The sequence below is a fragment of the Aotus nancymaae genome, unplaced genomic scaffold, assembly GCF_030222135.1.
Source record: "Aotus nancymaae isolate 86718 unplaced genomic scaffold, 86718_ANA_hifiasm-v0.15.2.pri h1tg000043l, whole genome shotgun sequence".
Taxonomy (NCBI): domain Eukaryota; kingdom Metazoa; phylum Chordata; class Mammalia; order Primates; family Aotidae; genus Aotus; species Aotus nancymaae.
This window is the reverse complement of record NW_026988457.1, coordinates 7,756,361-7,778,603: the sequence shown is the minus strand read 5'-3', so window position 1 is coordinate 7,778,603 and position 22,243 is coordinate 7,756,361. Positions and strand designations below refer to the sequence as shown.

Here is a 22,243-nt window from a genome sequence, read left to right as displayed (position 1 = left end):
GGGAGGGGACACCTCAGAGGTCAGGAGGTTTTCGGACAGTCCAGATGACAGTGCTGGAAAGGGCGGGCAGTTTCAAAAGGCGCTTTAGGTAGTGATCAGTCGGCTGGAGTGCCTGGTAGGCTGCAAGGAGAGCTGAGTGAGGCAGCCAGCCAGGCTGATGACTGACAGATTTCTGGCTTGGGGATAAAATGGAGAGTAAGAGCAGCAAGCCTTCCTCAGGCTACTGTTGGGCCTGTCCCTTTCATCCTGGGAATGCAGATGGGAGCACGGCCTGCAGTCTGTCATTCTCGGGCCTGTCTGGGCCGCTGCCCCAACTACCCATGCCGATCTGTATGACCAAAGTCCCCCTCAGCCCACTTGAGGCTGCCCTTGCTAACAGCTGCTCAGCCTCTTCAGGTCCTCAGACCCTGCCTGTGCCATGTCTGGTTGCTGATGAGTTCTAGAAGGTGTGGTTTCAAACGAAAAAGGCATTATGTGATAACACTCATAAAAGGCGTTATTATAACCTTCACTAGTAAGTTCCTTTTAAATAAAATAAAGACAATCCCCAAAGTGGATTATGTGGAATAGACAATGAGGGCTGTTTCCTTATGGTCACTGTTGCCCCAAATCCCTGCCAGATGGCCCGGTACAGCAGCTCAGGTTTCAGCAAATTGCAGCACCTCATTAGGACTCGATTTCATGTTTTTAGATGCTGTAGGCCTCCACCTCAGATGACGATGACTTCTTAAACCTGTATGACAACACAATGGAAGCACGCTAGTGACGTGTCCAATGAAATGTGAAACAATCCGTGAATTCTTTGCATATTTTATTTTTCTTTTTTTGATTTCCAACTCACACACATCTGGCATATTTTACATCTTTGCAATAAAACATGGTTACAATAGCTTAAGGAATTTATATATCCAAAATATTTCACCATGATCTCAAGATGAAATGAACTTGTCTTCCAGATGTTCAGCATCCTCCCAATTCTAAGCTACAAACTCAAGATATTGCTTACAGCCTGGTGATGAATAACTTAATCATTACTCTGATTCCCCATAATTTCAGAATTTCATAAATACAAACAACAATGAAGAAGGAATTCAGTGCTAAAACTTACTAGTACAAGGTGGGTAACAAATAAGTAATCACATCAATAAATAATGATATGTTTCTGGTGCAAAGTGCCAATACAAAGAACCCATTATCTTGTTTTATCTTTTTAAATAAATGACTGCAAGTGAGTGTAAATTCTGAGAAAATTACATTCCTGTAACATGCCTCATAGCCCTACCGACACAATATGTACATCTATGACGATACAGTCACCAAATATACAAAGAAGAAACATGAAGAAAGTGTATATACCCCTGGGTGTATAACTTGATCAGTACAATGTATGGAAAATCATTTGATAGCCGTCATTTTATATCATAAAAGATGAAGTGCCTTAGGCTAAGAATGTGGCTTTAGGTGAGAATTTCACGAGAACCTAAAAGAATAACTTCAGTTATTGTTGTAATAAAGTCTGAATTGTTATTAAAGAAACTAAGCTATTCAAGAACCAAAGAGAAAAAAAAAAAGTTAGCATCAGATTATCCTCCCCTAATGTATACACACCAAGCCAGTGGGATGACTCTGGAAGTGCTGGGAAGTTATTACTACGAACTAACGCTCATGACTCCTATTTATACAAGATAAACCAGGACCTCATCCCTAAGCCCCCTTTCTGCTGTGTCTTCAAATTATGCAAGGTAGGGCTGAATTTTCTTTGTATAAAGTACCCCAAATGGCAAATAATGGCTTAGTATCCAAATGCTTTATGAGCAAATTTCACTCAGAAGGGATGAATTTAGATTAAAAAGTGCAAACAATATTTTGGTGAAAATGTCAAAAATTACTGATGGAGCCCAAATTCAACCCTTTCATACAAGCTGTGTCCTTGGACAGATCTTTCTGTTTCATAGAGTGAATGCACCTGTTCCATCAAGCCATCGGAGTAAAGAACATGCAAGTTGTAACTCCACAATAAAATTAAGAAACATTTTGTTCTTTATACAAGGTTTTACTTTTACAAAAGTATCCCTTTTAAATAAGATGCATCTGATGTACAAAGTATCAAACGTGTTTTTTTTTTTTTTTCCTCAGCTTGAAAAGAGGCTGGAAATGGGATGCAGGTTAGGTTCAAAGCTTAAACTTTGTAACAGCTGGACACAAGGTTCCTCAGAATTGTCAAAAGTCTCTTGTGACACATCCTACAACCTTTTCTCAAGAAACAACAATATATGAAATAATTACCAAAACATCTCCTAATTCATATAATTTACATGATATAAGCTTGCTTGATAGCAGCTGGTGTTCAGTCGTGAAAAAACACACAAAGTAAAATGGTTGCTGACTACAATGTACAGCTATTGCTGGGTGTGATGGAATGTACAAACGGAGGTCGATGTAGACGAGTTTTTTCCACCAGAGATATTGCCTTTCCACGCAGCACTTGTGCTCTCAGCTTTAACTCGGCTTTTGTTTCTTCCTTTATCTTCAGTATCTGTTCTGATGCTCATAATGCCACCGATTAAAATCTATATTAAAAGCTACAATGCTACCAGAAGCCATGCCAGTGATCAGAGTCCTGGAAAAGCAGAAACAGCAGGTAAGAGTGATATAAAATCATTTCTGTGGTAGCTATTTTTAAACTAGACAGCATCGCAATCTCAAAGTTTGGCATTTTACACTAGACAATATCATGATCTCAAAGTTTGCCAAGTCTTAATTTTGTGTTCAAGGAAGTAGGACTGAAATTTCTTCTCGGTTCGGCTGGGAGAAGCACAGTCATCCTGCACGTGCCTGCACAGGCAGCCCTGCTGCAGAGCGTGAGAGCCCACAGAACCAAATTTCCAGCCTCCGCTGGGTGCCCCATTTCTCTCAGCAATCGCACATGTGCCTGTCCGCTGCCTTGCTTTGGACATCTATTGGATTCTCTGAGGGTATCTGGTGTTTCTTCCTATCTCTCTGACCTTTCTTTTCTTTGCCCCCTTGAATCACTCCACCTCTTGCCCTCTTTTTTCCACACTCTCCCTGGATGTAAATGCAATGATGTCTCTTTCTGAAGCCCCAGACACTGATTTCCCATTACCAGTTGGAGGTCACTGCCAGGCTGTGTCACAAAACCCTCAGATTCAACATGTCCGCCATGAATCACTGGTCCCTTCTGACCTTGCCGGTCTTTTGCTGGTTAAGTTGCCCTTGTCTCCTCTCCCTCTCCCTCCTAACTGATCAGCCCTTCAGCTCTGAGGCTTCTTTCTTGGAGATGCTCTTTCCCCAGTCCCGGTGCCACTGACTGAATGTAGGTGAGTTTCAGAATTTCTGTCTACGTGAAGTGTGGCTTCACTTTTGATTAGACATCTCATCCAATAAATACCTTTTGAGTAATATCCCCAATATATGTTTATCAATTTATAATTTATATGCATGCATTCTTCATTATAAAACAACAAAATAATCAAAACCAAGGATGAGATTAAAATAGAAATAGAAACTTAGTGTCTTCCCCCCTCCATTTGGAGAACCCCTAATACTACTGCGACTTTGAATATGCTCATTCATCCACCCTCTCTGTGCATGCCTGGTGAATGGATGAGCATCTTCCGAAGTCCTTCCTGCCCTCCCCAGCCCTTGAGAAGAGTTCTTCCCTTCCTTCTTCTGTTACTCTGTTCCTGGTGCCCTCATATGCAATGATTAGGAGGATCTGAGCTCTCTGGGGTTAGTTTCTTGTTGTGGATCCGTAGTGCTTTGCATTGTACTCAACCTACAATGATGGCAGCAAAACGAATACACAAATGCGTAAGAATATCAGAGAAATACTGAAACTACTTACAAACACAAATCACTTCAAACAATCTGGAAACACACATAGATACAAATCATAACACAATAAACCATTCCAATTTATTTGTAAGTATGGACTGCAACACTTTGGGATACTCTAATACTAACCCTAAACCTTCTTTAAAAACAGTCTGGGCTGCAGACCAAACATCCTTTCCTAGACTAAATTAGCTTAGTGTTTTTCCCAATGACTTCAGTACCATTTTATTATACTGTGAAGATGGTTCATTAACTTTATCATACGTGTTAATATTTAAAATATTTTAAAATCAATGTTATTATGAGAAATATTACATGTAGTTGGGAAAAACATCGATTAACAAGCTTTTCTTATTTCTGCTAAATAGCAAAAATTAAAAATTACATGCCATATTCAGATTATAGGGATGCAGTTTATTTTAAAGGCTGAGGGACTTTATTTTGAAGGAACTTTATATTTAAAGGCTTAGGTACTTTATATTTCTAATATTATTTTCATTTTATAAGAAACCCAAAGGTAGATTTTAGGAAATAATAAAATCCTTTTGCAAATTGAAGAACAATGAAAAATCATTATTAATTGATTAATATTCATATCAACTCTTTCCAAGAAAGAGTTGGATTAAAGGATTAAAGTGTTTTAGGGAAATACATACAATAAACCAAAATAACGTAAATGAGAAATAGGTAAATAACGTGGGGGTAAAAGATTGTTCTGGGCAATGAGTGAGTGCCACATGCTGTTGAAAGAGAGGCCAGCTGCAGCCCACACTATGTGCTTTGCTGGAAACTTGTTAGCTCGAAGTAGGTCTCACACTGAATCCCACCGCTGCTGAAAAATATGTGTTTCCCTCACATCATACAAGCCAGAGTGGCCTGTCTGAGACTAGGCAAGGATCTGAGAAAAGGGAACTTGGTGGGAGTAAGTTCTGTGTCTTGGGCCCTTAAAACTTGTCTGGAGGCCCCTGTTCTTCATCAGATCCATTTCTTTTTTCCTTTTTATTCTCTTCCCGTGTTTCCCTCTCACTAGAATCCTTATTCTTCCCCTCATTTTCCCTTTTCTTTGCCAGTCTTTCTTTCATCTGGATGCTGGAATTGCACTCACAGCGCAATTCACCCTTGGTAGACTGAAGAGAGCCTTCAATGACAGTTCTCAGTGATAACACTTGTCCTTGACGCAGCTCACCTCTGGTCATGAGACAAGTCCATTGCTCTAATGCCAGCATCACATCCAGGGTAAATGTACAGCTGCTTGAAGTCACAGGCCTGCCAGACCTCCACCACCCCATTGTCCCCTCCGGTGACCAGGTTCTGGCCATCACTGCTCAGGAGAATGGCCTTCAGAAAAGGTAAAACAAAACAAAACAAAAAACACAACAACCGTTTCTCTCAATTTTTCCTAAATAGCCAACTGTCACTACTGAAAAGCACTCAGTCCAGTTCCCTTATCATTATTGTCTACTGTTAGTCATTTCTCCAACTTTTCTCAAGTTCAATCCACAGAATTTCCAATGTGGAATTCATCAAAGTTCTTACGTATACAAAAGATCTTATTAAAACCAAGATTAAGTTCCCAAGAGAATATTAGTAACTTAATCGAGGAAGAACTTGAGCATTAACATGTTTAGTTAAATGCTGAATATTAACATTGTAGAGCATTTTAGAACAAATGGAAGAAGCATATTTCAAAACAGAGTTTAATAATGACAAACCAGTAATTATAATTTATTTGTGAATGAAGCGTAAATGGGTATATGTAATTTTTGTTTAGGGTTCTAAAGATAGAAATCTTTGAAAATAAACTCACTTTTAATGTTGTGAGGGTGTAGCGCTGAAACAATTATAAAAGGAGCTTTAAAAAAATCTCCTAAGGGTCTAAGCTTTAATCAAACAACAGCTATCATTTCTGAAGTCAAATTCACTGGGTTAATTACTTGCAATTAAATGAACTTTGGGTTTGTTTAAAGTATCAGTCCACATGAAATTATATACTTTTAAACTAGAACACATTTATCTGGATAGCACAGAAATTCTGTTATGAATTATTTAATGTAAAACAATTAATCTTTAATCTCTTGGCTTCAGTCCTACTTAGCACGAAGTATGCAGATTTACCCGTGTTGAATCATTGATCTCCATTTGAGCCAAAAGTTTCCCATTAATGCTGAAATTGCTGAATCGCCCTCGTTCATAGTATATGATACAGTGGCCTTCGCTGGAGACGGAAATCAAGCGTGGAAATAAGCAGTTTTCTGGTCCTTCAAGGGCTCTCAGCAAATCTCCAGTGATGGTGTGGACAAGGCAAGGGCCCTCTGCAAAGTGAGGACGTCAATGCCCAGGGTCAGTTGGGGATGACAAACGTCACACCAGCTCCCACCAACCCGAAAACCTCCCTGGGTGTGCACTCAGATTTGATGAAAGAAGACAGAAAGGAAAGAGGTAGGCTGGCCAGGCCAAGCGCTGATCTTACATGTAAACAGAGCAAAGCCAGAGTACCTGTTGTATACCACACTCTTACGCTGCGAACTTTTTCACCAGGTGAATATTTGATCTTTTCCTTTATCAGGTAATATTCATAATAAAACGATACAGGTTCACAGATTATATGAGAATAAAAGACTTCATGTGCCAGACATTTTCTCATAATATGCTTTTAGAAACTTTTCTTGAAGCTTCATAGAATTATCAAAACAGCTGCTCATTTTCTCAAGTAGAATCAAAATTTTATGCATTGTACCACACAAATGCATTACCGTCAAGTACATTTTGCCTTTTTCTGTATTTTATACGTAAAATGTAAAAGCAAAATTGAGAAAACTTATTAAGTAATTCAGCCTACAGAAACATGTTTTGTCTTTCAAATAAATGAACAGTGAGGCAAGCGTGTGAAAGGAGGGTAAGGAGTGACATCTGGCTCCGATCGTTTCTGGGTTTCTTTGCCCTTATAAAGTGGTCTTGATAAGGTAAAAAATTCACTGATCAATTCACAAAAATTGGTCAATATAATTTGGTATTATATATCTATTCCACTGTCCCAAAAAGATCTCTACAAAGCAGTATATGAATTACATGTTTATTTTTCAATTGATCTGAATAGACACATGTTCTACAAAGCAAGTGACATTATTAAATTTTTTCCTGATTACTAAAGTAATAGACTTGCCCTATAGAAAATTAGGAAAAAACCAGCAACCATCTCTAACATCACCACCACCTGTAGGAAATGTTTCTTTCTTTGTGCCAAGTGTCGCTTATTTTTCTTTTTATTTTTTCTAAACTTCACAGGGTAAAATGGCATTACACATATTATTACTTTTTAAAATTAAAAGACTGAAAATTTCCTATATGTCCATTTCTGGGTTAATTATTCTTAGATACCAAAATTTTAAAAACATGGTGTGAGCCTTCAGACTCCATGGATTCTCTGTAGAACAGCTGGAATGAGCTCTAACAACCAAACTTGACTATCTAATCACCTTGATTAAAAAACTTCAATGGTTTCCTACTATAGTCATAAAAAAAAAATTGCAAATGCTGTGGCCCAGGCCCCTCCCATCCCTCCAGTCTTCTCACTCCTCTGGGTCGCCACTATGGTGACACTCCAGCCCCCAGGGCTCCTTTCACTTTTCCAAGCCTCAGGCTCCTTTCTGCCTGGGAGTCTTCCCACGGAGATGTAAGCTCCGTGACGTCCTGAAACAAGCTGTCTTCTACAAAAACTCCAAAGAGGCTGGGCACAGTGACTCACGCTTGTAATCCCAGTACTTTGGAAGGCTGAGGTGGGTGGATCACCTGAAGTCAGGAGTTGGAGACCAGCCTGGCCAACATGGTAAAACCCCTCTTCTACTAAAATTACAAAAATTAGCCAGGTGTACTGGAGGGTGCCTGTAATCCCAGCTACTTGGGAGGCTGAGGCAGGAGTTGCAAGTTGTAGTGAGCCGAGATCATGCCATTGCACTCCAGACTGGGCAACAAGAGTGAAACTGTAACTCAAAAACAAAACAAAGCAAATCCTCCAAGAACCAAGTAATCTTTGTTTCCTTTCCATCAACCTCTACACAGCCCCTGGCCTTATAAAGAAAGAGACTTGCAGAGGGAGGGGGTCCAAGGCTGTGTCTCATGAATGACCTGATCTCCCACCTCCCCCACTCCATCAGGGATAGGTTCCCCTTGTCTTTCAAATGTCCTTTATAATGGCTGCATCATATAAATATACTGTAATTTAATTTATCAATGTTCTGGTTAGACTGCCGTTGACCATCAAATACTACATAAAAATTTACACGTATTTTGTATTAGTGCTAGTAAATATTAATCATAAAACTAAACATCTGCAAATAACTTCGGGATACCATTTGTCTACAGTCATGGTATGAGAAAACGGTCATTTTCTAAACATTTGAAATGAAAGAAATGACTTCTGACCTTTAGCACCACTGATAACAAGCCCGAGTTCTGCACAGACAGAAACACAGACAACTTCATGGTCATGGCCTGTGAGGACGGCTCTTGGTGCAGGGTAGTCACCTGCAAGAAAACAGCAGCAGTGAGGCACCATGGACCAACGGCAGGGGGAGAGGGCTACACCAGCAACGCAACCTTCAAAAACGCACCATGTTTATTAAGGCATTATTATTAAGCTGTGTGACCAAGAGCCAGTTTCTTAACCTCTCTGCTCTCCTCTTCCGTGAAATGCACATAACTAGTGAACCTATTACACATGCTGTTTATATACACTCTCATCATGTTCTAAGCATATCACGTATATTAACTTGTCCTGTCATCTTGTCAACAGGACAAGTTAACATACATGATAAGCTTAAAACATGATGAGAATGGTAATGAGTATTCTTTTTCTTCCATTATTGTTAAGAAATGGCACAACGTCTGCTAAGGCATTTATCTATGTTACTTACCTATGAGGTAGGTACTCTTACAATCCCTAGTCTATAGCCTAGAAATCCAAGGCTTTGCATGGTGATTCAACTTGCCCAAGTTCATACAGCTATGTGCTGGAATTGAACCCAGTTCACTTTATCAGTGCAAACCTAGCTAAAAAGTCCAGCTGAATTATATCCCCGAAGCATTTTCACTGCTAACTGCTTTCATAAACTGAATGACTTAGAGAGTATTATGACTTTTGTACGAAGTTCTACATTTTTCTCTTCTTTTACTGAAAAGAAATGAGCTTACTCTGCATCACCCATATAGGTTGTTTAGTTTGTGATCTTTCTTTTCTGGCACTTGTGTTCTTTGCATGCTTGCCTGTTTTTCCCTGTGAATTCCTATTTTTGGTGGGATAACCACCCCCAGCCCCCCATCTTGTCTCTCAGAGAAACACCCTGTACTTTGGTCTTGGTGCCCCTCTTTCCCAGAGCTGCCTCCGAGGTTGGACTCCTGGCCCTTACTGGGGTTGGGGGAAGCTGAAGTTTCCAGGGCTGGTAGAGGCACCTCCCCCTGGATAGCCCCTTCTTTGGCACTGATGGGACCCCTGGGTGCTGGCCAGCTGGACTGCTGCTCTAGTTCTCTGCCCACAGTGGCAAGAGGGAAGCCACAGAAAGTTCACAGGAATGTGCATAACTGCAAGGCCTTACCTAGTAAGGTGCCCCACATTTTCCACTGTGGTCTGCCAAGAGCCCCTTCCTTAAGACCTGCCTATCTTCTGTCTCCCCAGGGATTTCTCAGTTTTATTTAATTTTTTTCAGACCCATCAGCTCCAATTTTGCTTTTGAGGCATCTCTTAGATAGAGTGTGGGAGAAGGGGAACAGCAGCTCACGCTAGTTTGCCATCTTCTTCTAAATACATGGATATTGCTTAAATGCGTTTTTACTATGGGTAGAGTGTCCATTTATAATGTCAGCAGTCCTGGATTTGTCTGAAACACATTTATACCATTTATAAAATTATGTTTCACACAGCAGGAAAAAGGTGAAAAAGAAAAAAAAAATTGTTTCAAAGATGCTCTGGGCTCCCTGGTAACATAAGCTTTAAGCATTGAGAAGAGTTCTCAAAAGAAAGGAAATCAGCATATCAAAGAGATCTCTGCATCCCCATGTTTACTGCAGCACTGTTCACAATAGCTCAGGTATGGAATCAACCTAAGTGTCCAACAAATAATGAAAGGATAAAGAAAATGAGGCATATTTACCTAATGGAATATTATTAAAAAAAAGAAATCCTGTCATTTGCAACAACACAGATGGAACCAAAGGACATCAGGTTAAGTGAAATAAGCCAGGCACAGAAAGACAACTGTCCCGTGTTCTTACTTATATGTAGGAGCTGAAGCAACTGATCTCACGGAATAAACAGAATGGTGGTTACCGGAGGTGGGCAAGGGTGGTGGGGAGGGGTTGGTTAATAGGTAAAACGACACAGTTAGGTAGATACAGTTAGAAGGAATAAGATAGCATAATAGGGTGACTACAGCTAACGATTTATTGTACATTTCAAAATAGCAAGAAAAGAAGATTTGGAATGTTCCTAATGCAAAGAAATAATAAACGTTTGAGGTGTTGGATATCCCAATTACCCAGATTTGATCATTACACATTGTATCCTTGTATCAACATATGTCATCAATATGTACAACCACTATGTATCCATAAAAATTAAATCTTAAAAAAAATACTGGTAAGATTTTATGTGTAATATCAGCTTTAACTTTTCTAAATGATAATTTTATCTAGGAGAGACTAGCACATTGGAAAACCCTGGTTACACACTTAATTCATTTATATAAAATAAATAGTTTTGAGCACTTTCCCTAATGTGCTATAGAAAAAATAAAAAGCAATCTAATCCTATTGCAGAGAATGAGAAAAAATGTATAAAAATATTCCTTATGCATGTTATACATTTTCTGCTAGGAAATGAGTTTTTCAAAAGCTCGTGTCTGATTCAGAGAGTTTAAAGTGTTTTATTTGTTTCATTACAATTTCCCCAGGTCATCTGAATAAACTGTGGCACTTAACTATTAGGGGATATTGTTTAGGGCCCCTGAAAGCACCGTTTCCTTCTTTAAGTGAAAGGCAAATAAAATGCCATTCCATGCTTTCAGAGTTGGGAAACCTGCAGCGGGGGGGAAGCTTATTTCCTAGATTTCATTTCGTTGCTAGGGACAGATGTCACACACCCAACAATCATTCGAAATCTTGGGAATATTCTATCACTGTCACATCACGGTTGATGGATGTAGCCCAGGGTTAAAGAGCCCAGTGCAGAGGGAGGTGCAGGTGGACAGCCCCTCTGAGGGCCACTGCCATCGCCCTCAGCCCCACCACTGCCTCCACAGAAGTGCTCGCTGTGTGCTGGAATGACTAGAACTGATGAAGAACAAACACGTCCAATTTTTACATTCCTTATAGATATGCATTTGGAAACTGTGAATATTTAAAAGCCTTAAAATAAACAAATTCCATCCTCCTTTTATCAAAAGTCATTTCAATATTATGAAAATGGATGATGAAAAAATACACTAGCATTAGATGCTGCTGTTCACATAGACCTGGTAAGGTGAGGTTTTTCAATGAGACGGTCTCTGGCTTTTGGGAAAATGGTCAAAGTAAAGAACTCATGGTTCTAATTTTAAACCTCATTTGTGGGACACTGATATGCAGGGGAAGCCGTGGTCCTTCTGATTTAGAACTCAACAAAGCCAGTGGAGTTTCTAAGACCTCTGCTCCCCAGTGAGAGGATTAATCTCCTGATGTATGACATTCAGATTTTCTTTCTCACCTTCGGGAAGTCACTGCAGAACCATGGCAAAAGTATAAACCATGTTTATACTTAGATAAAATATGATGCCTTTTAAAAGTTAAAATCCCAGAATAGGGGATTTAGTCAAAGGGTATGGCAGTTTCATTACTACTATGATTTCAACATATTATGTTAGAAATTTGCTGGAATAGCTGAGAAGAGCGGTATGGGTCAGGAGACCCTTATTAAGACCCCAACTTGTCAGCCACAGGTGGGTGCTGGAGAGGTCTGTTCCAAATACCAAATATGCTTGCTCCCGCATTTCCCAAGGTTCCAAGATAAATGCAAATAAAAACATTCTGTGGGTTGGAAAGTGTCAAATTCACCCATGATGTGTTTTCATTTCCTTATGTACTCACAGAGTATTCAGTGAGGAATAGAAGATAGATATGGTGGAAGCATTTATTCATTCACTCTAACTTCTTTTTCCTCTTCTGAGATAACAATGACAACATTTTTCTGGGAGCACTGCCACTGCAGGGCAACTGCTTCTCTTGGAGTCCTGAGCCCAGATCTAGGTAACAGTACAGGACTGTCTCACCCTCACCTTCTAAAAACAACTAATGGTATCGTCCACCTCCCCTTCCTCAGGAAGCTGGGCTTTGCGTAAAGCCCAGACACCCCCCGGTCTAGAAATCGAAGCCCTCTGATCAGAACACATTAGCCACTCTGTATACATTGCTTCCAACCTAGGCCCAAGACCTTTCTTGATGCCTTAGTCCTGTACAGGGAGAGGAAAAGCAGAGGCTGAGTGGCAAGCAGCTCCCTTCTCAGTCTGGAACGCTGGGAAGTCTCCTGGTGTTAGGCTGGGGGATGGGGCGGGTGAATGGTCTACCACAGAATGGGCTCTGTGATATGGATGTTTCAATACATCCATTCCCTTGTGGTCCTTGACAAGCCCTGCAAGGTGAGAACTACTGCATATGGAGCTATGCTTCCTCTGATCTTAAAAGATGGTTTAACACATGCTAAATCCTAGCTAAGATTCCTTGCTCTGAGAAGTGAGACGAACTTGTCTAATGTATCTAAATCTAAATATATTCTACAATTCTCTCTGCACTATTCATTGTCCATACTTTCATTTCTTATACTAGCACCAGTTAGTGACAGTTGTGGAGCTGGGCACCAGGACAGACTTTTTAAAACAAGGCTGGATGCAAACAAAGAGAGGGATGTGATTTGGCAGATGTTTGGTGACAGGTTGTGGCTGGCAGGAGGGTCAGCGTCCAGAGCTGAGGCATACACAATGGGAGCCCAGAGAAGGTGTGTGTGCACAGCTGGAGTCGCCTTTGCAATTGGCTACTCCTTTCACAGTCTGCATAATGCCTGTACATGAGCTACAGGACTTATTTTTAAAAGGTAGAATGGAAAAGCATAACAACAATGTGTTATCTACAGTACCCAATGAATATTTGTAGATCTGAGTTGAAAAGATGAACAGTAAATCCTCTTCGAAGTTTCACATGGCTATGATTTAAAAATTTTTGTATGTATGAATATCAAATTCTCTATAAAGCACCTTATATCTGGTATACACATTAAAACTACATACTTTAAAAGCAGATTGGCTTTTGAGCTGAGGTCCCAATGTATTCTGAGTGTCTGCTGAAGAGACAACAATGTTAACTTGCCTCTCTTGTGACTATCTTGTTGGAAGCTATAGCATGTAATGAGAAATGTCAAGTCCCAAGATCAATGAAATTTTGGACCCTAGGGATTCCATAGGAATAGCATTGATCTTTTTAAAGAACACCAGTCAGAGACGGGTTGTAATATATTGCAAAGAGAGGCTCAAGAGGATAAGCGGCCAAGTCCAAGATACCTACCTGACAAAAAATTCAATCAGCTTTTAGCACAAATTGCCAGCTTGGCTCAGCTCTCTTTCATGCAGTAGGCTGCTTCCAATTAAAGTGTGCAAATTAATTTTTATCACTTCCAAATTAGTTTCAGAATTTGTGTAAAAGTCTGTTTCAGATGAAAGCATCTGTCCCTCACATCTTTGCAATTCTGTTATCTAGTTAGGGACCTATTTAAAGTCTCCAAGATACTTTCTATGTTCAAAGCCACAAGTTTGAAAGAAAAACAATAAATATTATTATAAAATACATTAATAAAACAATGATAATTTGACTCTAACCTACACTAGGTAGCCTTTGCTTATATCTTTTATGGTCTGAAACTCTATATCTAACAGTCTGCTTACAGATATTCATTCTCTTTGCGACCAATTCATCAAAATGGTCAAAAGGATTAGAAAAAGACTAGTATTTCTGAGATGTCTGCATTTGTCACACAATATATTTGACACAATAAAACCACACATACTTTCTATACCTGCCTAAAACATTTCACAAACATAACATTTTTTTCTTCGTGGAATTAATAGAGCTATCCATTACAATATAATAATGAGTGCAAGAGAAACAAATATATTAAAGTCAGTTGAGTTTATCTTGAGAAGATTTCGGTGATGTGCATGTAAGGCTAAATGATAAATCCTATCATTTCATGATGCTGTGATGAACAGGTATGATTTGGCCTCGCTGACACACAAAGCAGTTTCATGTCCACACAAGGCCAATCCCTGCATTATGACAGCTACTAGGATATTATGTTCCATGCTAGAACTTCCCCCTTCAAGAATAGGTTAATACATACAAACTCCAAAACCTAAGAGCATTGTGTCACACACTTTAATACAAATTTAGACATAACTAGCTTTCTGGTCTTGAGTATCAATGTATTATGAGATAGAAAACACATATGGCCTGCTTCTCTGACCTGTGAATTGGAAGCTAGAGTAGATTAAACTGGAACAGAAAAAAAATCTCTTTTCATATTGTGAGTCTTCTGATGGAAATGACTATGGCTATGTCAAACCACAGGCGGAGCACTGATATGACAGTCAATTCAGTGTGTGTGGTGACTGCCTGAAAAAAGGACGGAAGAGACCAACATAGAGGCTTGCCCTAGTCAGGCATATATGTGCTACTAGGTTGACTTTTTAAATAGATAAATGAGCCATAAATCAGTCATTCAATCAATACGAAACCTGAGATTCTTTTTTTTTTAACTATTGTGATCATCCTTATGGAAAAAAACTAAAACCAGTTTTTTTCATAATCATCAATTTGATGCAAAGTTAAGCATTTTATGGATGTTCAAAGTATTTAGGCCACAAAATATTATCTGATAACAATTCACGATTCACCTAACAAATACTCGACATCCTCAGTACACCCAAGCAGGAGAAGCAGTTTGTGATTAGTATAAAAGTAGATTCTTGTAAACTCCAGAAAGTCAGAGATTGTGACTGTCCAGCATTCCCAGCTGCTGAGATAGTGCCAAGCACACGGTAGGCACTCAACACATATTGTTGCTTGACTAATACTTTAGGTGCTTATCTTGTTTATTCTAGAAGAGCATTTTTCCCTTTTATTAATGTACCATTCTACATGTGTTCACATTAAATATCTAATAAAGTCTTGACAGAATGGAGTCTATGGAAGTGGTTTAGGTTCATAATGATGACAACAGTTTTTGACTAAAAATAAATTCCTATAGATGAAGGTAATACTAAAAAATACATATTGATAATTTTCTGTCATAATATCTTTAAAATAATCCTGTCCTTACTTAAAACTTAAATACGATACTGCTTTTTAACAAATATAATATCCACGTTTTTGTTCTTAAGTATTATAAAAGCATTTTGTATTTACATAGCTCCTGTTATAAGGAACTTTAAATAATTTAAATATTCTTGTATTTAACTTTTCTTGCTAATTCATGCACCAAAGCTACAATTGATAGTTAGCCATTTTTTGGTTTAAAAGATCATTAGAAAACAAGAGTAGTGAACACAGATAATTCCTATAATTTAATATTTTTCTTTAATATTCTTTACCTCCTAGCAGCACATTAACATCTTCTCTCTGCTACCAGATGGCAGCTTTTAAGAAACAAATCCCCTTTTTGGAAATAACACTTGCACCATTTCTGGGCTTCATTTTGAAGATGGTAATTAATTAGATTTAAAACTCTATTCTGTTCTTTTACATTTTTTCTAATAACTTCCAATTTTTGTCAATGTATATGAAAGATACTACATAGACCTGCTGCTTAGTTAAAACTTTTAAAAGAAATGCTACACTATTATGGAAATAAAGGCAATTTGGAAATATGTGGACATATATTTAGATAAAATATACTTGATAAATATACTTTATTATTCTCAAGAATGGTAAATTTGAGAATAATAAAGCCATCACTGGTAGGTCGTATGTCTTATACACACATACATATATGCATACATAGACATACTAGAATTCTGTTGAAAATAAATATTTTAAGGATATGGCTTTAAAAAAGAGCAAATGAGATTATCTTACTGGTATTTAGATATGTTTGTTAATAACAAGGAATTGGTAACTAACTATTTGAACTGGTTGGAAATCAAGCAACACTGAATATCTTTTCCTTCAAATCAAGATCCCATTTTGTTCAAATTTAGAACAGAGACTCGTGTATATACACTCTCTTGTTCAGTAGCTATGCCAAGAGGCACATTCTATTTCACAACACACTTAGTTTCTTCACCCACTGTTCAACTCTAGCTATGGGCAACAGGAATAAAACTTCACATAACATTTGGACATCTAATCCAATCTTCCACTATCTTCTCATACAAATATATTTCTCCATTCTCTCCTGTATTGACCTTTGTTCCTATCCATCCAAAGCCACTACCTACTTTTGCAGTATTCCTGTCAAAATGCCTAAGAGTTGAGGGGACGAAGTGGGACATGAAGGGTGGATGTGCAATTCGGTTTCCACCCCCAGCTGTCTCACAGGTTGGAACTGACCAGAGAGGCAGCAGCCAGCCAAGCAATGTGACATGGCATCTTGTAGATTTCTTGTTTACTCTTATAACATTTTAGTTGTAGATGCACAGGTTTCCTGAAAAATTGTTATATCTGTTGGGTTCTAAGTATTCCCCAAATTCATGTTTCAGTTTATTTTGGAGTACTGTGTAAGCTGTGACAATCTGAATAATCCTGGTTTGGGTACTTGCCATTACCACTTCACAGAAACCTTTCTATATTTGACAGGAAAGTCATGCATTTGAATGAACTATTGAAAGCTTAGTAATTAAAAGCAGTAATTATTTCTAGGCAATCTCTTATCCAGCTCTTTAGTCATTTGATATATTGGAAACCTATTATGTATATGACTATGACAGGAGCTTAAGATGGAAAGACAGACACTCATTATCTACTTTAGAGTTTTCTTGGGACAGCAGTCCAAGAACTAATAACTAACTGCTCCTACATAAATAAAATTTCCTTGGAAATAGAAGTTTGAGAGGCTGTGGATTAAACAAGCATCAACAATTTGTGTAAGACTTCCAGAGCTTATGTAGAAAGTTTGAGTATAAACTATATTCCAAAATTATTTCATGAAGGAGTCCAGCCTCCACTGATGCTTTCTTTCTGCAGGATATCTTAGGGTGCACTGTGGAATAAAAGCCACTTGAGGAATCCTCCCAAGCAAGGAAACTGTCTTAATCAATTTTTGCATCCCTCACAATGCCTCATGTGAAGGGGGTACTCACTCACTGTTTTTTAAATGAATAAATGAAGAAATTTACTACAGTATGTGATAGATAGTGGTTAGTGCCCTGACTGAGACAGTTAAAATCTTCTGAAAATTCAGAGAAGGGAGAGATTATTTTCAGCAGAAATAACCTATATGAGGTTTAATGGACTAGGTGATGTTGAAGAAAATTTCTGAAGGATAGGGACATTTGGAGACTGGGTTCCTGAGCAGAGGATCTGGGGAGGGGATTGGTGAGGGGAATCTGGAAGTCTCTCCATGTTAGAGGTGATAGTACTGCTCATATTAATACTTTGAACATAGCGACATTCTAATACAGATTTTGGCCACTTCAGCTTTCATATTTTATAATCCTTACACTTTAGGAAAAAGGTATTAGGAAAACCAAAAAGGCAAAATATATTTAAAATAAACTATAGTTTGATAGAACAATTTTATAAAAACACTTACTGCTGTTAGGGTTGTCTCCTATGATATGGTGCCTCCCGCTCCAGTACCAGAGCAGCAGGGTGGCGTCTCGAGATCCGGACACGATGTAGCAGTCCCCACCAATGTATGACTCGGACCTGGCCAAGCATGTGACCACATCCCAATGGCCAAATACAATCTGAGTCAATTTCCCTGTAACACGGAAATGATGGATTTGCTAAATTTTGCTTCATTTAATCTTTTTCTTCAAATAGTAATAAGCATAAGTTTATTTTATCAGGTTTTTAAAAATTTTACCATATTTTTATTTTATTTTACCAGTTTTATGAAAAGTTCATCTACAGGCTGATAAAGTTACAATGTTATTCAAATCTGCCTACAGGCTGCTTTCTTGCATTGCTTTTGAAAATTGATAAGAGAATGTCACCTGATTTTTTTTTTTTTTTTGAAACGGAGTTTCGTTCTTGTTGCCCAGGCTAGAGTGCAATGGCAAGATCTCGGCTCACCACAACCTCCGCTTCCCAGGTTCAAGCGATTCTCCTGCCTCAGCCCCCCGAGTAGCTGGGATTACAGGCATGCGCCACCATGCCTGGCTAATATTGTATTTTTTTAGTAAAGACGAGGTTTCTCCATGTTGGTCAGGCTGGTCTCGAACTCCCAACCTCAGGTGATCCCCTGGCCTCTGCCTCCCAAAGTCCTGGATTACAAGTATAATCCACTGTGCCCGACCATCACTTGAGATTTTTAAGGAAAAGACTTTATAAAATAACACAATCATGATTTTTCTCTTCAGGGTTTGGATCAGATCAAGGGGAGTTTTAGGATATTTTACTGTATACGAATTTGTGGGAAGGGAAAAATAGCCCCATTTGTCCTGTGAACTCAGGAATCATGCTAACGTTTAGAACAGATGAAGTGAGATACTTCATTCAGAATAGATGAAGTTAGTTACTTTGCTTATAATGTGAACATTTAATTTGAATCTTGACTACTCATATTGACAAATGATGAAAAATGCCTAAATTATTAAGTATGACTTCATATTCAGCTTTGGTTTTAACAATAGTCATTTTGAAGAGAATATGGTGTTTCATAGTTAGGATTACCTGTTTCTGTAGAATAAACTCTGAAGCTCTTATCCCAGAATCCACAGATAAGGATATAGCGATTATCTGCTGTCACCACAAAACAATGTGCATTGATTTGTATGCTCTGGTCCACAAGGTCTGTGATCTGCCTTTTGTTTACACCAGAATTATTGGCTAAAAATAAATGGAAAAAAAGCATTTGAAGAAAGATTCCATTATGAGTTTCACCAAGCGCTTACAGAAGGAAAACAACATTTTCATGCTTCATTTATCCAGAAATAGTTTTTTTAATGGTACAAGACTATTAAGATTCTCCCTTGAGGAATATAAATTTCCTTTGTAGCAATGATTATTTACGAACCATATTACGTATTTTAAAATTATGCCAGAAATTTCAGTTCTCCCTCCACCAATAAATAAAAACAATATGAAGAATTCAAAATAATTAATTTAAAACATAATAAAATATGTTAATGCATTTAATTCTTTAGATGCTTACTATGCACAAGTTCATTAGTTTATAAGAATCACATGAGAAGTAAATATTGTATCAAGTATGTTATTAAGGAAGAGATATCTTAATATTTGCCCCAGTCTGTCATTTTCTGATGGTATTCATAATTCCTGTGAAAAAGGTAGGTAGAGCTTTGAGCAAGGGATGTTGTTATGTGGGCAGCCCACAGGGAGCTTCAGGTCAGCAGCTTTACAGGCCTGCATTGTCAACAAACAGAAGGCCTTTCCAGAATGGGCTAGCAGGGGAGGAGAGGAACAAAAAAGATGAGAGAAGGACTGGGGAGGAAAGAGACAGGCAAAGAATCATGTAGAGCCCTGGGATTTAATCTGAATAAAGTCAGGAACTCAGAGACATCATCTGATTTCCCCAGTGCCTGTCTGCATGCCAGCCTGTCCCTTACTGCATGCCATCCTTACAGGATAAATCCCTTGGCTGAATTCTTAAACAGAAATGCAGATGCAGAAGGTCACCACCACCACTCTCTAACACCAATTAAATATAAGTACTACTATTTGTAGCTATCTACTAATACTATAAAAATAATTACTGGAAAATGTAAGCAATAAAAAAAAATTATACAAAAAGTCAGTAAGGAAAAGAAAACTAAAGGTTTCTGGAAAACTATACAATTGGTCCTTGACTAATTAGAATAGACCGATTAATTTTTCCATGGTTATACACTAGCTGTATATTTCATTGTCAATGTCCGTTGGACAGAGGAATAGCTAGACTAAACTAATATTATTCTTAATCCTAAACCTTAGAAGCTCTCAAAAGACATGTAAATAGTATTTTGTGTAGGGGGTTTAAGTAACTAATTGAAATGTCTGTATCTTATCTTATTTCTGGGTTCAAAGATGAAGGATAAAGTAGAATCTAAGAATAAGAGGCTGGGCGTGGTGGCTCCTGCCTGTAATCCTAGCACTTTGGGAGGCTGAGGCAGGCAGATCACTTTGAGGTCAGGAGTTCCAAACCAGCCTGGCCAACATGGTGAAACCGTCTCTACTGAAAATAGAAAAATTAGCCAGGCGTAGCAGTGCATGCATGTAATTCCAACTGCTCGGGAGGCTGAGGTGGGAGAATTGTTTGAACCCAGCAGGTGAACGTTGCAGTGAGCCGAGATTGTGCCACTGCACTCCAGCCTGGGTGACACAGTGAAACTCCATCTCAAAAAAAAAAAAAAGAATCTAAGAATAAAACTCCATAACTTTGTAGCTTAATAATTTTTTGTAGCATTTTCAGTTTTTTTCTAATTTATCTTACTAATCATCCAATCAATTAGATAGAACAAACATTATTAAAAATTGTCTTATAGTTATGAAACTGGAAAGGCTTAGAAAGACTAAGAAGGTAGCTCTGGATCAAATGGCTAGCAAATATGTACACGATTATTTTAAAATATTTTGAATGTTTGCTGCAAAGAGTTATAGCTCATCAGTTTGTAATTCGTATGAAACATTTGCTTTAAAACATGTTCGCTTAAAAAATTCAATGATAGAGACTTCCAGAAAAGATGTTCTTCCATATTAGTTTCTTTTAATAATCTTTTTGAATCCTTATATTTTAAATAATACTGAGCTGTCAGAGACCATTTTAGGCTGAAAGAAAATACAGTTTGGAATTATTTGCCTTATTTATAAGCAACTTAAATGACCTCCAAAAATATCAGGAAACAATTCCTGTAATGCCAAAGCTCTTACATGGCATATTATAATTTACATAGCTCCTTGATGATAATTTGATATTATTAGCAAATTAATCTTGTGGAAGAAAAATATTATTCAACTATCTTTTAGGAAAAATAACTACATATGAATATGTGGATAGTATCCATGAAAATTTATTCTTGCTTATTAGCGTACCAATTAAGGGATCCATTTCAATGGGAAGATGGTGGGCTTGATCCAAGGAGTATCCTGGAGCTCCTCGAAGGCCTAAAGATTAAAAAAAGAGAGAAAAACCACCATAAAATTTTCAGAAAGGAGGAATTTCCTAATGGGCACTGTTTTATGATGATTTTACAAAATGTGTATTTGCTTAAAAATTAATTGTTCTAAGAATGATTCAGTTATACTATGTGTCTCTGTAGACAGCCTTACAAAATAATCACAACAGGGACTTCTGGTTTCCACTTAAGATGTAGAAGGCTGGAAAAAGTTTTGTCTCTGTTCTAATGATGAGAAAAAGCTGGATAAATAGAAGATCATAACATTTATTGAATCCATCGAAAAGCTAAGGTCACTGAGCAATCAATGAGCCTGAAATCAATGAAAGGGCTATGCTTCCAAGCAGGGATGGGCATAAGCCTGAGCTCACCTGGTGAGGACAGAGGAAGCTGGGGCTCCCATCCAAGGGGGACTTTTTTTCAACATATGACAAGTAAATTGAAGGTATAAAATTGGGCCACACCTAAAATCTTAATCTCACTAAAAGCTACTTTCAGAGGATTAATGTTTAGGGCCTGATGAAGTTCATTAGTCATAGTTTTTCACATGTGATTATATAATATATATAACACTTTTGAACAAGTTTAAAGAAAAATTTAGTCCTTTATAGTCTTTTTCCTCAATGCAAAACATTTCTAGAGGCTCTCTCCTGAGAACAATATCGTCATAAATTTTGCTGTCTATCTCTGATTGAATGGATGTAGCATTACCTTATGCTGATAATATCACCAATAACCTTAAAATAGGTGCACTTTGAAACTCTTAGGAGATAAAGCTATGGTACAAATCACTATATTTTTTAGAGCAACGTAGAGGTCAGTAGAATAGAAAGATTCAGGTTACTTCAGCATGGCTCAGCAAATCAACTCCAGAGACGGGGAGTCTTCAGCTTTCTTGGAGATCTTTAGTGGTGAACTGGGCCAATTAAATCATTTGGTCACATCCACTTCTGCCATGGTTAAGCATTAACATGTCTAGATATTTGCTACAACATTATGTCACTTCAGGATGTACTGGCTGGTGCTTTTAGGAATGAATT

General features: G+C 38.0%; 1 protein-coding gene across 11 annotated transcripts in view; it reads right to left on the bottom strand.

Moving 5' to 3' along the window:
* Nucleotides 1-794: 794 nt before the first annotated feature.
* Nucleotides 795-22,243, bottom strand: part of NBEA (neurobeachin) — a 743,003-nt gene continuing 721,554 nt past the window's right edge. For all 11 annotated transcript variants that reach the window (XM_012465562.2, XM_064361756.1, XM_064361759.1 and 8 more), the window contains 7 exons: nucleotides 21,121-21,192; nucleotides 18,763-18,918; nucleotides 17,678-17,848; nucleotides 8,278-8,379; nucleotides 5,971-6,167; nucleotides 5,042-5,193; nucleotides 795-2,620 (listed from right to left, as the gene is read on the bottom strand). In XM_012465562.2, the coding sequence (XP_012320985.2) occupies nucleotides 2,530-2,620; nucleotides 5,042-5,193; nucleotides 5,971-6,167; nucleotides 8,278-8,379; nucleotides 17,678-17,848; nucleotides 18,763-18,918; nucleotides 21,121-21,192 (941 nt within the window). In that variant the 3' untranslated portion in view covers nucleotides 795-2,529. The remainder of the gene's footprint in view (nucleotides 2,621-5,041; nucleotides 5,194-5,970; nucleotides 6,168-8,277; nucleotides 8,380-17,677; nucleotides 17,849-18,762; nucleotides 18,919-21,120; nucleotides 21,193-22,243) is intronic.